The sequence below is a fragment of the Gobio gobio genome (genome assembly GCF_949357685.1).
Source record: "Gobio gobio genome assembly, chromosome: 4".
Taxonomy (NCBI): domain Eukaryota; kingdom Metazoa; phylum Chordata; class Actinopteri; order Cypriniformes; family Gobionidae; genus Gobio; species Gobio gobio.
In genome coordinates this window covers 46,085,902-46,106,865 of record NC_137100.1, presented here as the reverse complement: position 1 = coordinate 46,106,865, position 20,964 = coordinate 46,085,902, and the positions used below count along the sequence as shown (strand labels likewise).

The 20,964-nt window shown below is 38.7% G+C and overlaps 1 protein-coding gene across 1 annotated transcript in view; it reads left to right on the top strand.

Moving 5' to 3' along the window:
* Window positions 1-20,964, top strand: part of trpm3 (transient receptor potential cation channel, subfamily M, member 3) — a gene marked incomplete at both ends in the record, with an annotated part of 178,491 nt that overhangs the window by 127,903 nt on the left and 29,624 nt on the right. Inside the window, 2 exon segments of the mRNA XM_079815722.1 lie at window positions 1,868-1,991; window positions 18,522-18,594. Of these exon segments, the coding sequence (XP_079671848.1) occupies window positions 1,868-1,991; window positions 18,522-18,594 (197 nt within the window).

The window sequence follows — 20,964 nt, the reverse complement described above, 5'->3', positions numbered from 1 at the left end:
TTGAGTCGCGTGTGAAATGTCTTCATCCCAGGTAACGTTACAGTGGCATATGCTTCAGCATGTCATATGAATATAATTTCATGGGTTTTATTTTTTTTCAAACGCCAAATGATCGCGATGCTCACGTTTTCAAGCCAGCGTCATTATAGTAGCCTAGTCTATTGGTTACCATTTTACAGAATCTATATGATACTTCAATTCAATGTTTGAGTGGTAGGTACTAACCATATATCGTCAATATAATAATATCAAGCTACCATAGATGAATCTGCAAATTTGAAAAATCGATTTGCATTATAGCTTGAGGCAAGACAAATAAACCAATATCACAGACATGTTAGGTATCCTAAAATATGATTTTGCACATCTTATGTATTTACTTGCAAGAATGTAGCCCCTCCTCCTTCAGCTCACGCCAACGAGCAAACGCTGGCCCAATGTTGATCCTCGTCCTGCCTTTAATCCAATCACTTTCTCGTTTCCTCTTTTTGCTTTCCTCCGACAAAACCTTTGCTTTCTAATTTTTCTGTGCTGCTTCGGGCATGACTATAACATTCGGCAAACAAATGATAGTTGGGCTCGCACGTCCGAATTTAAGGAAGTGGGAGTGGTGGTGGAAGTGACGTATATGCCGTAAAGCAGTCGAATTTTGTAGTTCTTTTTGTTCTCGGGTTACTACCCGAAACCCGAAGTTTAAAAGTACGATTAAAAACGATACAGACCCCGTCAGGCTATGGCAGACGTGTCATTCAACCTATTGTAAGTCGATGTATCATCACAAGAGTCTTGAAAATATATTATAAAGGTTGAAAAGTTACCTAGTGCTGCTTTAAGTATAACTATAAAATAGAATACATTTTTATTAGATTTCTGCAAATAATTTTTATTTTCTGTTAAAAATAATTAACAATTAATGCAGTTTATTTCACTTCTTTTTTATCACGACATAGATTAATCGTGATTTAATGCACCTAACATGATTAATTGCAAATAATCTGAGAAACCTGTATAGTTTTTTATACAATACATTATAATGTGACGTGACGTGAAGGCCAAGTATGGTAACCCATACTCAGAATTTGTCCTCTGCATTTAACCCATCCAAGTTAGTGCACACACATTAGGAGCAGTGAGTAGTGAACACACACACTGCAAACCGTGGAAACACACCCCCGAAGCAGCCATTTTTTTGCTGCGGTGCCCGTGGAACGATTGGGGGTTAGGTGCTTAGCTCAAGGCACCTCAGTCATGGGTATTGAGGGTGGAAGAGAACGCTGTTCACTCCACACCTACATTTTCCTACCGGTATTGAGAATCGAACCCACAACCTTCAGGTTTGAAGTCTGATTCTCTAACCATTAGGCCTTAGTTGATTCACACCTATTTTTCATTTACTGCAAAATATTTAAACATATAACATTTTTAATGTTATTTCATTATTGATTAATTGCAATTAAATACACCTAACATTATTTATCGCAATTTAACATATACGATTAATTTGATTTTTGTCTATTCACAGCATACATTTCTGTAATTTACTGTAAAATACTTACATATATACAAAGAATTCCAAGGAAGATTTCTCTTCAAAATTATGGGTAGTGTAGTTCTTTACAGATAATTTGAATGTTAAGCATAATTATTCTAAAACAAAAAAGTGTAGTTGAAATCACAGTGGCTTGAGCTGTGGTGGATCTTGTTTGAAAGGGTCATATGTTATCATTAAAAAGCAGTTTGTCTGTGGAGAAAATTAATGGGATTTTCCTTCCGGAACCCTACTGTTGCACTCTGTTGGAATATTTTCATTGCATAAATGAATGGCTCTGATATCCCAGTCTCATCTTTCTCTCTGACTACATGTTAGAATCATAAACGAATCTCTGAGAGACCAGTTATTAGTCACCATTCAGAAGACGTTTACATACAGTCGGACGCAGGCCCAGCATCTCTTCATCGTTCTGATGGAGTGCATGAAGAAGAAAGAACTGGTGAGTGTGTGCAGTGTGGCTGTAGAAGTCCTGATGATTAACCCCCCCAACCCCCGATCTGACAGATTTAAAGAGATTCCTTTAGATCCTTTTTGTTGTACTTTGTGTCTTTGAGTTCTTTGTATGAGAGTGAACTCGCGATAAAGCCAGGAGATTTTTCTGCCGCACATTCCTCTCCATGTCAGCATGCCGTTATTCTATCGGACAGTCAGAGATGCGTGTAAAGTGGCCCCTTAAGCTTGGGGCTGATAAATGTCACTACCTCTGCAGCCTACATGAAGTACATTTCCTCAGGCCCTGAGACCATCTCTTCATATTAGCTTCTTGCGCACATACACTCTCTCTTTATCTTTCTGATGCACAGAAAGTAAAACTATTCTTACGTACTACCGATTCTATCACCTAAAACTTGTCATATATTTGAATCCACTGCTCCTCTGTTAAATTGTTCACCAGGTTGACGACACCATAATCTGTATGACTTTTCAATTAGAGTGCACTCTTAGCTCAGCTAAAAGCTCTCAGACACTTCACATTTATCCTTCCCCTGTTAGCCATTACTTCCAGAACATCCTGAAATGCCTCAATAAAGAGTTAACAATCAACTTCAGTGTCACCAGGAGAAACATATCCTACTTTTATCTCAACATGCTTTCATATTTTTTTATATGTCTATAAGTCTATGAAGTCAAATCTAGCAAGACCGTGATTTGCATGCAAAACGTATCTAGTTGTCTTTGAATGTGATTGTAATTGAACTTAAATTTCAATGTTGTGTTTGTATATTCAGATATTGTTTTCAGTCATTAAATCATACATCCTCAAAGTGATTTTTGTGTTTGTTCTTTTATTACTAATACTTTGATCCTTCTTTTAGTCATTGTAGTGGTTTCACTCATTGTCTGTGCATGTGTCTATGTATTTGTGATTTTATGTATGTGCACACCATGTTTTTTATTAATTCTTTGTATAACTGTTTTTCAGTGTTGATAGTGCATGCATTTCCACTGCCTGTAGCTGTAGATGTGTTAATCCTCGTTATGAAGATGACCTTCTCAAGAATAGACATGAATCTTTGTACCCACACACCACATGACTTTTAATTAAGCCTTTGTATATTTATATGCTGTATTGGCTTAAATGCAATTGTGTTCAGTTGCAAACTGTTTTGTTGAAGGTGATAGCTGGTTTTGAGTACAGCACATTGGCTTTAGTTTACATGCCACCCACTTTTTGATGACTCAAAGGTGAGCTCACAAAGCCTTTGAGACGCAACTAAGGGAAGCAAATTAAAAATGTTACTTAAAAGAGTTATTTTGTCTCAGAACTGTTTGTAGATTTGACATTAAACCAGTGTACAAGAACAAAAGGCAATTGCTAATATACCAAATAAGCACACATACAGTATAATCTTTCACTGCCTCGCACAAACATGTACACTTCTGCTCAGTGGGGTGTCTGATGTGCTGGCAGATGAGTACAGCATGTGTGTTTGGGGCCGACAGATCTTTAGTCCATTGCACTCATCTCACATTCATCATACGTGCACACAGTTCAGCTCAGCGCTTGATCTCCTCTTTTGCTCCTTCATTGCTGTACTTTCCACTAAGGACAAGCCAATGGGAGAATTTCCATGCTTGATGATTGGAACAAATGCTTACAATTTACAATGGTGATTAGAAAGCTAGAGTGAATGAGTATTAGAGGTGCCTTTGACAGTCTTTGAAGATGGAGTTATTATCATATCTTAGCAGTTTAATTTGAAGCTGTTAACATAATGTATAAAACATAAATGTATGAGTATATAAAACAGCATCAGAGTACCCGAGTATTGCTGCTTTGTTCATAATAGCATACTATTATCCAATTTTTACTATTGCTGCAATATGTCATAATGTATTTATGGAAGCCCATTTACACCACATAAGAAAAAAATGCTTTGGTAAATTGTAATTATGATATAAAAAGTCGAAATGATGACATACTAAGTTCCCTTTCAAGGGAACTCGCGCTGCGTCTTATAACGACACTTTGGGGAAGGCCTCCAACGTGACAGAGTCTTAAACATGTGAAACTAGTCCAATCCTGATTGGCATTGCGTCGTGATGTAGCGTGACAGCGCACCAAGGAAGCTTCAAAGGTAAGCCGGCACACAACAGTGTCAGCTTCTGTTCTTCAGCAAGTGCTGTGTGTGTGTGTGTGTGTGTGTGTGTGTGTGTGTGTGTGTGTGTGTGTGTGTGTGTGTGTGTGTGTGTGTGTGTGTGTGTGTGTGTGTGTGTGTGTGTGTGTGTGTGTGTGTGTGTGTGTGTGTGTGTGTGTGTGTGTGTGTGTGTGTGTGTGTGTGTGTGTGTGTGTGTGTGTGTGTGTGTGTGTGTGTGTGTGAAACTCATTTACTGTTGTACGTCCTATTTTGTGTCATTTGTCTTAAGTATGGCGAGTAAAAGACAATACAAACAGTGTGTGCCTCCCTGACCCAGATGCATCACAGGTGGGGACACACACGAGATTTGTGTACTCTGCCTGAGAGCAGAGCTTGCACGGGCAGCTCTCAAGGGGGCTGTCTGCACCCGCCCTTGCAGCTGTCGCTCAGGATGCTCCACTCCCGCCTGGCTTTGTTTGACGAGGCGGGCCAGGCTTGAGTTCCTCGCGGTTCGGACTGGAATGGATGATCTTCGACTGGACTGGAGATGTCTTCTTCGCCCACATAAGGTGCTTGGGGCAGAGGCTCAATTCCAAAAAGAGCGTGTTATCCCCCCTTGGTCAAACTAAGTTTCATGGGGTAGATTGGTATTCAACTACGATACAGGCATGCCTCTCCCGCTCTTATCGGGTCTATCCTGATGAAAGTAACCAGGATCAAGCTAGGCCAGGCCATCACTGTAAAACATTTTCAAAGATTGCTGGGGCTCATGGCAGCTGCGTCCAACGTGATACATTTTGGCCTGCTGGACATGTACCCAGCAGTGGTGGCTTAGGACCAAGGAAAAGGATTCCGTATGATCAATGTTACATGCAGATGCCTTTGTTCCCTGGCTATATGGAAGAAACCTTGGTTCCAGTCCCAAGGTCCTGTGCTGGGAACGTTGTGTCATCGGAAAATCAAGACAACGGACCCGTCCCTTACATGCTGTGGTGCAGTCATGGAAGGCCGCTCAGTATGGGGTCTGTGGAGAAGTCATCATCTGTCATGGCACATAAATTGCCTGGAGATGTTGGCTGTATTTCACGCTCTGAGGTACTTCCTCCCAGACCTTAGAGGCCATCATGTTCTGGTTCAAACAGACAATATGTCAGTGGTCTCTTACTTAAATCACCAGGGGGGCCTGAGGTCGCACCCTCTGTAAAGACTGGCACATCAGGTCCTCCTCTGGTCTCAGAGCAAACTGTTGTTGTGTAATGTATATCCCTGGAGACCAGAATGTGGGGGCAGACATCCTGTCGAGGCAGGGGCTGAGGCCCTGGGAATGGAGACAGTGACAGTGGAGTTAATCTATAGGAAGTTTGTCCAAGAAAAGTTTGGCTCTTTTTGCATCTCGACAGACAACCCACTGTCCACTGAAGATCTTCCTCACGCATCCAGCTCCGCTGGGGCTGGATGCAATGGTACAGGCGTGGCCGAGGCAATGCCTGTATGTTTTTTCCACGATTGCACTGCTCCCGGGAGTTCTGGAGAGGGTCCGTCTGGACGGGAGCCTGGTTCTCAAACCTCATAGTGTTCCTTGCAAGCCCTCCATGGGAGATTCCAGTCAGGAGGGACCTTCTGTCACAAGGTGGGTGCTTAATATGTCACCCTCGACTGGAGCTGTGGAAGCTATGGGTCTGACCCCTGAGGGGGACCAGCTCCCAGGGTTTGGTCTCTCAACTGAGGTTGTTGAGACCATCCTAAGCTCTAGAGCTCCCTCCATGAGGAAAAAATATACACCTTAAAGAGGAGAGTATTCGCTTTATGGTGCAGAGAGCATCAGTTGGATCTAGTTAACTGCTCAGTGGCTTCAGTGCTGGAGTTCCTTCAAGATCGTTTCTCTGGGGGTCTTTCCCTGTCCAAGCTTAAGGTTTATGTGGCAGCCATAGCTCTAAGAGGAGTGTCGCATCCTCAAAGGCTCTATTGTCGGGGGTTTCCCTTCAAGAGTTGCTGTGGGTTGGGCCTCCCCATGCACATTTTTAAGATTCTATAGTCTGGAAGTCTGGACCTTGCTTCCACACTGGGTTTTAGAGTGCTCTTGTCCTGAGTTGTGCCCGGACAGGTTTAGTCGGTGTGGCGCAGGGGGTATTTTGTTCCGCAAAGTGCAGCGCGAGTTCCCTCAAAAGGGAACGTTTCAGGTTACGAATGTAACCATTGTTCCCTGAAAAGGGAAAGAGATGCTGCGTTGCTTTGCCACACCTCTGTCACAATGGCAATCAGGATTGGACTAGTTTCACACATGCGTCAGATGCTGTCACACTGGTGGTGTTCCCAAAGTGTAGTTATACGATGCAGTCTCATTCCCTTCTCAGGGAACAATGGTTACATTCGTAACATTATAATTATGAGATAAGTCAAATTATGACACTACGATATATTTATTACATAAAAGGAAATTGAAATCATGACATGCCAAGTCATAATTATGACATACTAAGTCATATTATACATATTTTATGTAAATTATGACTTTATATAATTAAATAATTATGTTTTTATGTGGTGAAAATGGGCTTCATTAAAATATGTATACTGTGACTTTTGAACTCACTGCTGAGCTTTGGACAGAGATTATTATGCATTTGGCAGTGCAGAGATTTATCGAAATCAATTGATGGGTTGTGTGAGAATGCTTAACAGGGCAGTTTTTGGCCCCTAAGCTGCTAGTTGATAAGCTCTCATGCTGATCATGACATGTGCTTGAGGGCCAGTGCTGATGCAATCATACATACATTCATGTGTATATATTGCATTCAGGTGCAAATAAGCAAAACATGCCTCGGGGAACATGCACTGATAAAAAAAATATATTGTTTGCACTTTAAAGTTAGTGTTTGTTGAGGAGAAGCTCTATTACTTTATTAATGTTTCATATCATATTTTAGGAGATATTATACCAGATTAATTTGTGCATTTAAACCATCTTAAAAGATTAGTCAAAAAATAAAAAAATCTGGCATTTTTACTCAACCTCGTCATTCTAAACCATTCCCATTTTTAGCAGTATTTAAATATAATGAACAAAGACTGAAACCTGATCATTTGATTCCTGGTTACCAAACCAAAACAAACAAAAATGTGAGGTAACCTACAAACATATTTGTAAGAAAAATGCTGAAATATGAGAATGACACTAAAGACGAGCTTGTGTTTTACGGTGAGTCGAAAGTGGGATAATGAGATCTGTAGGGAGGTGTCTTAAATCTGCTCTGTTCCTTTGAAGCACCTGAGCAGATGTTTAACCTGAACTCGACAGGACATGATACCTCCTGCCTCTCAGTACATGACCTGACTACACCTCTCCAGATTTGGAGGGGGCAGCAGCAAACTACAATTAATTACAACTTTATTAGATTAAATTAGGGTCCTTTTAGGGATTCAGTATTTCTGTTCTGTGGGAGATTAATTGGCACTTGACACATAAAAAAGGCATAATGTCAGTCTTTTGCACTTCTCTGCAGCAGGCATTTCCTCTCTCATTCAGAATTGAATTCCATTCTTAATTTCTTTCCTACTGTGGAGGTCTTTGTTCCTGCAACCAAGGGAAGGATGGTTCAATTAATCAGACTGACAGCCTCTCTGTCTATTCATTGCCTCATTCTGTTTTCCTTGAGTATCTTCCTTGTGTTTCATGTTTTTGTTGGCTCAGAGAGGAGTTAGCACCCTCACACCAATGCATTATTGTTTTGGCTCTTGCTGAATTGTGTAAAAATGTTTTTTCAATGTCAAAATATGTTCTCCCGCCCAGCTTATAATGTAATGGTCTTCTATTACCCTGGAATGGTTAATGTTCTGAAATTGACTGTACAGTATCTCACTTATCTACTCACCAAAAAATATTGATTTGAGATAATTTTACATCTACATTACCTTAAAGCTTACACTAAAAAACAAATAGCCAATTACAATGTACAAAACAATTTGCTACAATATTGCAGTATTAATAGTGAAGTCCTCATTTCATTTTCACTACAATCGCTAACTGAAGGTCCATTAACGTCGTAACTACCGAATTTTTTTACAGATTACAACTTGTAAAAAGCATTCTCATCCTCGTAGAACTCGTAATTACTACTTGTAAACTGGGAACTTTCTGAGCGTTCTGACTTGTACTATGTGACCGGTGAACCACCTGATCGCTGTAGATTCAATTTGGCTTTGAAAGTGTTGCCATAGAAGCACATAATTCCGAGGATGTGAACAGCTCCGAGTAGAACGTTGCATGTTGTTATCTCGTAATTTATGCACAGTCAACTTGCTCTCGAATGTTCACAGACCGGCTTTGACTTCTCCAATATGGCGGACACTTTGCGTATAGCGGCCAATAGAAACAGCCGCTAATGAGGCATATGTATTTATCTATGACATGGCGGGAGACACAAGGACATTTAAAACTTTTTTTCTGAAATGCAGTTGCCGGTGTGTTCGAATTGAAGCGGCATATGGCGGCGTCTCGCTCTCGCAATACTTTGATTAGGTTTTTTTGTTTTTTTTCATAAATATTTCCCATAGGAATTTTAAAACAGTCTTCATTAAAGAATTATAAACTATAAACAAGGCCAATCAGCGCATCACAACATTACAAACTTTGATTTGAAGCAAAAAAGTATTTGAAAATTGGACAAAAAGACATACAATAAGAAAGAACTACAATCCCATGAAGCATTGCGAACAGCATAATTAAATTTAAAACAATGGAGAAATATACAGTAAATACTCATTTACACATATTGATAATATGTATAAAACAATATATTTTAAGTTTATTGCAAAATATGCATATATTGCGGAGCTAAAGAGTTATTTTGAAAACGTGTTTTTCGACTCTGATCGGTGTAATTTTCTGTACAGTATCATGGGTAATGTAGTTTTTCCACCAGGAATTTCACTGTTAAACACGATTATTTGAAAAATAAGCTCAAATAATGCGGGCTGATGGCTTCAGCAGAAGCAAATACCATGGACTAAAGGGTTAGTTCACCCAAAAATGAAAATTCTGTCATTAATTACTCACCCTCATGTCGTTCGACACCCGTAAGACCTCCGTTCATCTTCGGAACACAAATGAAGATATTTTTGTTGAAAGCTGATGGCTGAGAAAGGCCTCAGATAGGCCCCCATTGGCATTCAGTACATTCACACTCACAAGACCCATAAAAGGCACTAAAAACGTTGTTACAAAGTCCATCTCACTACTGTGGCTATACAATAATTTTACGAAGTGACGACAATAGTTTTTGTGCGCAAAAAAAATAAAAATAACGATTTTATTAAACTTGTTCTTGTTTTCCGTTTTGGCCTCTGCCGTGAACTCACGAAGCACCACGACGCATGCGCGAGAATATGACGTAGCGCTGGCGTTCGGGAATCCATGAAATGCACACTTTAGACCCATTTAGAGCACTACGCCGAGACCTAAAGCACAATCAATGTAGAATTCAACGGCTTAGATACGCGCGTCTTCCTTTGCTTGTAAACAAATCTCTTCCTCGCTTCTGGGTCATGTGTCCGAACGCTGGATCTGCGTCATATTCTCGCGCATGCTTCGTGAGTTCACGTCCAAGGCCTACACGGAAGACAAGAACAAGTTGCATAAAGTCTTTATTTTGATTTTTTTTGCACAAAAAAAACTATTGTCGTCGCTTCGTAAAATTATTGTAGAGCCACTGTAGTGAGATGGACTTTGTAACAACGTTTTTAGTGCCTTTTATGGGTCTTGTGAGTGTGAATGTACTGAATGCCAATGGGGGCCTATCTGAGGCCTTTCTCAGCCATCAGCTTTCAGCAAAAATATCTTCATTTGTGTTCCGAAGATGAACGGAGGTCTTACAGGTGTCGAACGACATGATGGTGAGTAATTAATGACAGAATTTTCATTTTTGGGTGAACTAACCCTTTAACAACCTCTTGGCTCACATATCTTTCTTTAAAGGTTAATAGTTATCGTTCAAAATCCTTATGGAGAAAATGAATGGAGTTTTTACTTCCGGAACCAAACTGTTGCACTATTATCAGACCTCTGTTGGCGCAATTGACCAATCAGAATCCAAAGAGCTGGAATAATTCGCTTTAAGAAAGCCTTTGAATGGTCGATTTTTCTGTTTGCTTTAAGCATCCCAACATAGCGATAACCAATGGTGTGAGTCTGGGACAGGACTATTTGCATGACCCGTGGAGGGAGTGTTTGGGGAAACTTTCTTGAAAAAATTATTTTTGCACAGTTTTGTCAGTGGGAATGAAGCTGAATGAAAATAGACGGATGCTTCAGGGGATGACATACTGATCAGCTGATGATGATGGATGGAAAGATGGAGTCACATCCGGCCACATGTCGAATGGGTCAGTGACTGTATGGATGAACAAATGGATGGACAGCTGACAGATCAGAGGAGACACAAAATCCTGGCACATGTGAGGAACAGTGAGTAGTGCTGCTGTAGGATTTAAGATGATGTGAGAGTATTGGACTGGTGGAAGGAAGAGGGGGCGAGGAAGGAAATTTCGCCCCTGATAAATGAAGATGAATGTTTGCCCATGGGCCTGGGTCACTGATGCATGAAGCAATCCACCGAACAGTGAGAACAGCATTCGCCAGCGAGCGTTAGATACAGACTTATTGTACACACCATCCCGTCCTTTAACATACATTCAAATTCACTGATTAGAAACATTTTACACAATGGATCATATTTCCATTCGATTTTAATTAAAAACTATTCCTTGCATAAGTTTTAATTCATTAATAAAACGGGTTGTCCCAGTTGGTGAAATTTCAGATACCAGATATTTAGATGAGGTTTAGTTTAGACGTGAAATGACTGCCTTAACCAAAGCTATCACAAACTTTTGGCGCCACATAGGAGAAGGCTAGCAAAAACCTGCATTTGTGCCCCTAATTACAGCTCTGTAAATTTAAATATGGTGGAGAGTTTAAAAATAGTGTATAACGAGAGAAAGAGAGACTCCTTAGCCTTTTTCCAGATGCTGCTGCTGGCCATAATTTCACACCTCTCGGCGTAGTGATAACCTTTAACAGCAGGAAGACAAGCCCCTGTGATGGACAGAGCTATTTTCACTACGCACTGCAGGGTTTTTTGTTTTGTTTTTTGACTGAGGCGATGTGCCATAACAGACACTTATGCAGCAGGTCAGGATGCTCTTTTTGACTCGCCTGTAAAAAGGTTAGCAGACCAGAATATTCAAGAGGTTGCTCACTGCAGAGCCAATGGGTGAAGCTGTAAGTTCCAATCACACCCTAACCCTATAATAAACATAACTCCACCCTCTAGGTCCACAGAGGTGGATCTGGATGTCATTTGGCACTGCAGTGAGCCCCACTTGGAATATTCTGGTACATTATACAGTTGTATAAATAGCATGCTGTTTATTACCACAGAAAATACTTTCAACTCAATGAAAAACATGTGTACATGTATAACATTACTGAATAATTTATGTAAGTGCAAAAATAAGACCCTCATATTTCTGTTTTAAAACCGCAGATCAGCAAGCCCATTTTACAAACTGAGGGACAATTTAAAGTTATTTTCTGCTGTAATGTAACATACTGTTGATAGAGATTAAGATGTATTTAAAAAATATTTAAAGTTCACATGCACACAAAAAGTGACCTGAATCATTTTAAAATACATTAACATAAGCCCCCTTCAAGAGTTAGTTCACCCGGAAATGAAATTCTGTAATTAATTACTCACCTTCATGTCGTTCCAAATCCATAAGACCTTCGTTCATCTTCATAACACAAAAAATCTCTCTGACCCCACATAAACAACAACACAACAAACACTTTCAAAGCCCAGAAAGGTATAAAGACATTAAAAGTCCATATGATTCAACCTTAATGTTATGAAGTGACGAGAATACTACGCGATTCACGCAAGCACCACAACGCATGCATGTGTTATTCAGCCAATAGTGAGCCGCCGCTCTGTCGTAGAACCCAGAAGTGCTGCACTGTGAATAGCCCAACGACGTGAATAGCGCAAGAGAAGGACAGGAAAGAGAAGAAATTGTTGAATAAAGTCGTTATTTTTGTTTGTTTTTGGCGCATGAGAATTTTTCTTGTCGCTTCCTAACATTAATGTTCAACCACTGGAGTCACATGGACTATTTTAACAATCTCTTTACTACCTTTCTGGGCATTGAAAGTGGTCCTTTTATGTTGCCGTCTATGTGGGGTAAGAAAGCGCTTGGATTTCATCAAAAATAATTTTGTGTTCCGAAGATGAACGAAGGTCTTACGGGTTTGGAACGACATGAGGGCGAGTAATTCGTGACAGAAATTAAATTTTTGGGTGAACTATCCCTTTAAAACTTGATCTACCTTGCCGACCTCCATTTCTCAATTTTGATTTACAGTCTATGAATGTTTTGTGTTTAACACAATTTTACGGAAATGTCCAAACAATATACAATCTAATCTCCAGTTCATTGACCTTTGTCAGTTTAGACACCTTATTGAATTTAACGTGGATGAAAACGAGTCTTTGAGGGATAGATAAAGTCTTTACAATGTAAAGCACTGTATAAAGTTCCTAGATCATGTCATTTTCACATTTCACACCTTTCAAAACAAGACATTTTGTCAGCTGAACAGTACAATCCGTTGAACACACTATACTTCCGTCCCTCACAGCCTTGTTTTCATTCCTGTCAAAAGCATACCCTGATTAAGGTCTATTCCTACGGGACATTCTGTAAAGCATGTATGAGTTAGCAACAGTAACCAAGGGCGGTGGAGCTTTCCAGCAATGTGACATGATCGACTGCGAGCATTCAACTGTATGCAAATGAGCAGTGATGCGACATGGCGAATACCAGTGTGAATACAAAAAATTTTCCGCTACCTTTTACATAAGAAGAAAGAAATGCTAATAGAAGCCAACAATCAGCTGCAGATGCAGCAATTTCAAATGATTTAATCAGTGTCATAGTGAACACCCTGTTAGGATGTTGAGGTGCTGTTGTGTAGTCTTCAACAAAGAAGAGGCGTTCAGGGCCAATGACAATTTGTTGGCCTAAGACTGCCTGTTATCTCCTCCACCACATTGTTGATGTGCTGCGAGTAATGAACTGCTCGAAACCATAGATCTAAAGTAGACAATCATCTCGTTTTTACTAGCACTAATGTCTCACCTCTTCCCTTGGCTGAGCCCCTGAACAGAGGCGTTCTATGCAGACTTAATGATTTATCTGATATTTGGTGATGCACTCATAGTGTTATGTATAACTGTGGATCCTTACCGCCTCAAAGCTATTGCTCCTGAGGTCTAGGAGGACAGAGTTACCTGCTTAAGTGCAGTTTGTTTATTAGGGTATGGGGAATACCTGTGATCAAGAGAAGAAGTAAACATCAGCAATTTGACATGAGATTTTGTTGGCTAGGTAACAAAGTGCAATAAGGATGACAAATGCTATGCCATCGTGTATGGAGCTGTTGTGTCTGAAGGTGTGTATTTGAAAGTATATTGCGGAAAGGTGGTCTTGCTGTGACCAGTCTCTCTCAAAACACTACAATCACTGGAGTAAATGCAATGCGGCGAAAAGTCCTTTAAATTAACTCTGTGATGTCTGCAAATATTACACTTTAAAAAAAAAAGTGTCATTTCTCACAGAAAAAAAAAACTCGCAACTGTTGTTGCCAGAATAATTGTGTAAATAAAAGTGTAAACATTACAGAACAACCTGACAATGTTTCTATTTAAAACTGTAAATAAAAAAGGTAAATCTAACAGCACTTCAAATTTCCACAGAATAGACACACTGGGTGCATTCCATTCGACAGGGTCCCTACGCACTGTTCACTGCTCCCTACTCCCTGTGCACGGTATATCAGTTGAAGTGGACTTCGCTGACAATAATCGCTCATTTGGGTCACCCTGCAACGTCATCAAAGAAATGCAACGACGGGTGCAAATTATAATATAGCCTAACATAAATTAATATTGTAATTTACTTTACTTCAGTTTCAAATTGAAAACCATATAATAAGCATATACATTAACAAAACACACAGTATAGGCTATCTAAAACATATAATCAAAACATTGTCCATTAGTTTTATTAGTTGACTTATAACCTGTATTGACTATGAACAGATTTGAAGCTGCACCTGTCATTCACTCTAAAAAAAAAAAGGTTCTATATTGCACCAAAAATGGTTCTTGGCTCGTAATCATAGGGGAACCTTTTTTAGTGCTATATAGCACCAATTTTGGTGCTTCAGTGGTTCTTCAGTGGTTCTTCAGAGGTTCTTCAGCGGTTCTTCAGAGGTTCTTCAGAGGTTCTTTGACGAAGGTGCTATATAGCACCTCTGAAGAACCGCTGAAGAACCACTGAAGCACCAAAATTGGTGCTATATAGCACTAAAAAAGGTTCCCCTATGATTACGAGCCTTTTTTTTTAGAGTGTTCAATATGAAAATACTTTGATTTGGTTAACTATGTATGTAGGCTATTCTTAATGGTCTTTGTAGCGCTTTCTTTCCCAAGTGCAGCTGCACAGTAAACATTCCAGAGGTAAATAAAGTAAAATATAAAATATGACAACCCTCAGGTGCTTCTCAACACTTTTAATTTGTTTAAATATTCATAAAATATAATATACAAATGTAACAGTTATTGCCATAACCATTCATAAATACTCTAGTTTGTATAATAACTATGAATATTCAAATGCATATGTAAACTCCTTAATCGCAGAGCTGTTTAAAAACTCTCCCAACCAACGGCTCTGCACCATAGTTCAGACAGGTGATGCATGCGACGTGCAAAGACAGTTGGGTGATTTTCACTCTCTACTTCCTGTGAAGTGATGTATCGATGTTCCCTTCTTCCCTGCGCCGTTCGCAGTACCCTTCGGACTGAACATGTTCGCTCCCTTTGGATTGGAATCTCACTTAAGATGACGGAATACCCTCTGAAGTCCACTTCGCAGTCCACTTACGGTCGAATGGAACGCACCCACTGTCACATGTCTGTCTGTCTGTTTGTTTGATCTTTCAGTTGTGTTTTGATTCTATCACGTGTTCCTTTGTTTCAGTTTCCCGCCACTTGTCTGTTTCCTTGGTTACCCTCGTTAGTTCAGTTCTGTTCAGCTGTGTTTAGTTAATTATCTTGTTTCTGTCTCCTATTTAAGTTCCTTCTTGTTCACTCTGCCTTTGCCTAGTCCTGTTGTGTTAACCTGTTATGTTAAGATTCCAACTTGAGTTCTTTGAGAAGTTTGGATTAAAGTTTATATTTGCTTATTATCTCCTGAGTCTTCAGCCTGTTCCTGTGCACACCAACCGTTACATACACGATACCAGCTGTGCTTTCTTGTTCTCTCAACTCCAACTGCACATTCACATAAACACAGTCAGCTATGTAAGTGAATGTATAAAAAGTGAATATAAAACACAGTTGAGAAAGAAAACGCATGTGTAACAGTATAATGGATCTATGCGTCAGAGTGACAGCAGGCTAATATACCTGCTTCTGCCAAATGATGAGATAATATAAAAAATATCGGTAAACCTTTAGTTTAGGGTTCAATTCTCACTATTAACTAGTTGCTTTATTAGCACGCATATTACTAGGATATTGGCTGTTTATTAGTACTTGTAAAGCACATATTAATGCCTTATTCTGCATGACCTTATTCTACATTCCTAATCCTACCCAATACCCAAACTTAACAACTACCTGACTAACTATTATTAAGCAGTAATTAGGAGTTTATTGAGGTAAAAGTCATAGTTAATAGTTAGTTAAAAGTGAGAATTGGACCCTAATCTAAAGTGTGACCAAAATATCTATATGGCGGTTTTTCCCCATATCGATGTCAAAACTGTGGCCAGTTAAAATTCTGAGTGGCAAGTAACATAGTGAGCAAAGAAGTTAACATAACCACCATAACACTGGTAGTAAAGAGAAAGGCACATGATGAAACAAAGTTCAGCACAAATAGTTTTTCCACAAGCTGAGGTAAATGCTAATATATAAAGCCTGCGGTGTCACACACACAAATTCAAAACACTGTTATGTTAACACACATGACACTAAAATAATGCCATAAAAGTTAGTTTAACAACATAAGAAACCCTTAAACATTAAAATGAAAAACCACTAAATGTGAGGTGTGACAAAAACATTTTACATATTTAACAGTATTTTACTCTAAAATTACATGTAAGCTTATATACATACTGTGATTCATATATATATATATATATATGCAGTGTTGGGGAAAGTTACTTTGAAAAGTAATATATTACAATATTGCGTTACTCCCTTAAAAAGTAACTAATTGAGTTACTTAGTTACTTTTTAAGAAAAGTAATGCGTTACGTTACTTTTGCGTTACTTTTTCTCAACTGGGCTGGGCTTGTTTTTGTTTATAACAAAAAAGTTATATTTTTGTGCAACGGTAAAGACCTCTTCATACCAAAATTGAAATAATAAGCCCCAGGCTGAGGTAAAAATGCAAATTGACGCATGAAAAGTAGAGGGTGCAGCTCTGGATAATGGTAGAATGGGATGCAGGAGAAAAAAGTTTTATCAATAAAAACAAAAAATCTAATAATTTTCATCATCAAAGGTCATCAGCAAGACATTGGTAAAATACATATAAAGGTAGATTATGCATAAAAATAGTTGTTTTATTTAACATTTAATTATTGGAGGTTTGCATAGTACTCTGATTTTGCTTTTGACTGATTTTATATTAATGTGAAAAAGTAACTTGCATTACTTTTTTGAAAAAGTAACTCAGATATTTTGTTGTAAATTTGAAAAGTAATGCGTTACTTTACTAGTTACTTGGAAAAAGTAATATTATTACATAACTCAAGTTACTTGTAATGCGTTACCCCCAACACTGTATATATATATATATATATATAATCTCATAAATCACAGACAGGTCAGCTGTGTACTCAATATGGATATGACATTTTGAACAGACTAACAGTGTCTGAATCACTTTCCTGCTGCGTTTGAGTGATGCGTGTTGAATTTAAAGGGATGGTTCATCCAAAAATGTAAATTCTGTCATGATTTATTCACCCTCATGTCATTCCAAACCAGTATGACTTTTTCTTCTTCTTTTCTTTCTTCACACAGTGAAAATCAGTGGGGTCCCTGTTGTTTTGAACCCATTGGCTTTCATTGTATTGACCAAAACAGCATTTTCAATAGAAACATTCTTCAAGATTGTGTGTGTGTGTCCACAATCGACAGAAGTGACATCAGTGATATTGAGTGTGTGTGCGACATTGTCATTTTTGGGAGAACTATTCCTTTAGGGTTGACAGGTTGGAGTTACACACACATGCAAAAAGAAAGCAATAATTTAATAAATCATTTATTTAGTTCATGAAGTTGTATTATTTTAAACTATTCATATTGTATTGACAATAAAAATCAATACAATAATATTAAAATTTTTGTTCTTACAACAGTAAGGATTAAATTGACATATAAGGAAATATCGACATATATATAGGGACATATCGTAAAGGTCAGTGCCCCTCATGCCTCAACCCACACACACACACAGTTGGGTCACCTCCATATAGTCACAGGGTCATCAATAACTGTCACTTCAGTAATTGGCCGTCACCATACTCGTTGTAGAGGAGATGAAGTGCTTGTTCAATATGATCACATTCCATTTACTCTCCAATTTCAACAGCAAAAAGATTTCATAGTGCACACAGAACCACACCACACACAAGATATAAGCATAGCACCATTACTTTATGCATCGGTTCTGAACTATAAGACATTTCGAAGGATTATATGTTTCGTTATTTAAGCTCGCTGAAGTGCTCCAATTCCTTATTCCACCGCCACCACCTCTCAAGCTCACATACATTCTAAATGTGCCATCATTTCATGGTTGCTCGAGGGGATGAAAATGAAAACACTTTTGACATTAGGCTGAACCAATCCTCCCACTTCCACAGATAAGTTCATTAGTCCGTACCAGACACAGATGGAAAATGGCTACTGAAAGAAAAGTGGATTGTTCAAATGACAGGCATTAGATTAATGGCCTGTACTTTATATGTTCTGGAATTCAGGACACACGCGTTGCATATGGAGCTGCAAGGTGCCCTTCATATGCGACATTGCAGTGATTACAGAACTGCAATTCCGGTTATGGCAGTGCATGCAGCGCATTTCTGTAAATCCCTCCAGCTCTATTCTTGTCACTTCTCTTCACTATGTGAGCAAGACACTAAGCAGTTATCACCCCGATTGGATTTGCCTTTTTCATGCTATCATACTCAAACAGTTGTGATGTTCATGTGATGCCAGGAATAATGCAAGATCTCTTTTCCTCAGATAACCGTGTTTCGAATGGGATCAGAGGGACACCAGGACATTGATCTGGCTATTCTAACAGCTCTTTTGAAAGGTATTATTTGTAAATTTGTGGAAACTCATATGCGACTCCCAATTTTCAACAGGGTACAGCAGGGGATCAATTAGTATATTATTTCATTTGAGCTGATTTTTGTGGAGAGAAAAAGAAAATATGGGGTAAACTAAAATACAGTATAAAATTCAACCAAAGCTAAAATTGGTTAAGTTTAGAAGTTTAGATAATTGTTACACTGTCTCTCTGTTATTAATGTAAAAAAGTAAAATTACAATGTGCAAGTACATAACTACACATAAATGTGTTTTATAGCAGTGGTTCAAGACTGAGACAATATTTTTGACTCAAAACCGAGATAATATTCAAAGGCCCTCTTATCTAAGCTGATATATACCCATGGTGTTTCTGTTGTAATAAAACAAATTGAAAACAATAAAAAAAAAACATCAGTTTTTTACGATATCTAACAAGGTGCCTCTCTATCCAACAATTGATCAATGGATTGGAAATGTTTGAAGACCCCCTGGTTTAAATAATGATTGATGGTTGTAAAAGAATAAAGAAGGCTCTCTGAAACATCTTTATGTACATTTCCAAGCAATTCACAGGAGTGTTCTCCAGATTATGTCAATCAAAACACATGAAATCTCCCGCAAGTTTTCTGATCACACTCATTTCCATTTTACCGCCCACTGACATTTAGCGCTCACAGGTTAACAGGACATTTCACTGCTGAGAGGTGTGAGCAAAGTGCAAGCTCTACTGGTTAGGCTTCTTAAGACCCACTTTTAAATCCCTATCAAAAGATGGGATTCCAGTGAAGCCTTTCCACCAAGAGCTCCATGTGTTACTCTGAAAGCCAGCATGGCTCTTGCATAATTCATAGTACTTTGCAGCGCATCTAAAGAATGATTTACTCATGCAGTTCCCAGCTCTCTCCTTTTCCCTTAATGAATGGGACATATATCAGCTGGTATATAGCCAAAGAACAGATAATATGTTTTATTTTTGAGCTCCCACAGGAGGTTAATGCCAATGAAGTCATTTATACAAGGGACAGTTTCAATGTTCTGAAAGGGAAGAAACAGTGACCCCCATTGCATATGTGTTAGTCTAGTCCAATGCTACATATTTTATGTAACATTTAAATCTATAATATATAAAGGTTTTCTATGAGATACCAATTTAGGCCATATTTATATCCCTGACGCTAATATGCATTTAAAAATGCATGCTTCTTGTTATCTTACATTTCTTGCAAGCTAAGAGAATCATTTGATGTATGATATGCTAATTACTGAAAAATACAAGTTTATATTATATCTTGCTTTTATCAGTAGCTCAGTATTAGTCATGCCATAAGGGGTTACTTTTGTGGAGGCAAAATGGCAAGTTTTTTTTTCACTGAACACACTTTTGAATATCTGACAAATACAAAGTGTCAAGATTTATTATGATGTAGCGTGAAATTAAAGCGAGAATGTAAAGCTAACCTCTGCTAGAGTTCAAAGCAGCAGAAAACAGCAATTAAAGCTCATCCTCAGAGACTTAATTATGCATAATTATGTGACCAATCTCTGCTGTTACAGCGCTTCCTGTTACTGAGGACTTGTTTCCCCAGTATCAGTATAGTAACTCAATAAAGCATGAAATACAAAAGCATAAAGTGCCCCATATGGACACGTTCAAGTATTACAGACCTATATGTCTGTATTTTAGGTTTACCAGCACATAAATGGAGTCAGGCAGGAAATTTTCTGGCACTTAACTGAGATTATGCAAATATGGTTTAATACATGGCGACACCTAGACAAGCCACAGAGGTGTCTATTTAATAGAGTGTGTCTGGAAAGATTACACTCATAAAAGTAAATGTAGAAGCACCAGGCCAGAGTAAGTAAAGACAAATGTCCTGCTGCTCAGGGGGAAGGTTTATTAGCTTGAAGCAGGAGCGGAGCAAAGTGCCAGAGACCCTGGAGAGTGCTTTCCTCTGTGATATATCTCTAGAATCAGCTTTTTAAACTGGCATAACGGCATGCATTGTAATGATGTGCGAACTGGAAATTCCTCAGGATTATCCACTGTGAGAAGCACTTGTAAATCAATGGGAGTTGGGAGTGTCTAAGCATGCCAATGATTTTAAAGACATTAGCCTGTAAAATTGGTAATATTTAATAGGCATTTTTCTACACAGTTCATCTATCATTTTATATGTTCTCGTTAACATATTCCCATGCCTTTTTTAAAGGGGTGGTTGATCAGCTTTTTTCGAAGGCTTGATTGTGTTTATGGGGTGCACTTTAACATGGGTTAATGCTTCGCTTAAAAAACAACAACATTATTTTTCACATATTTTACCTTTATTCCACACCGCTGTGTCCCTTCTCGTAAAAACGGTCTGTTGAG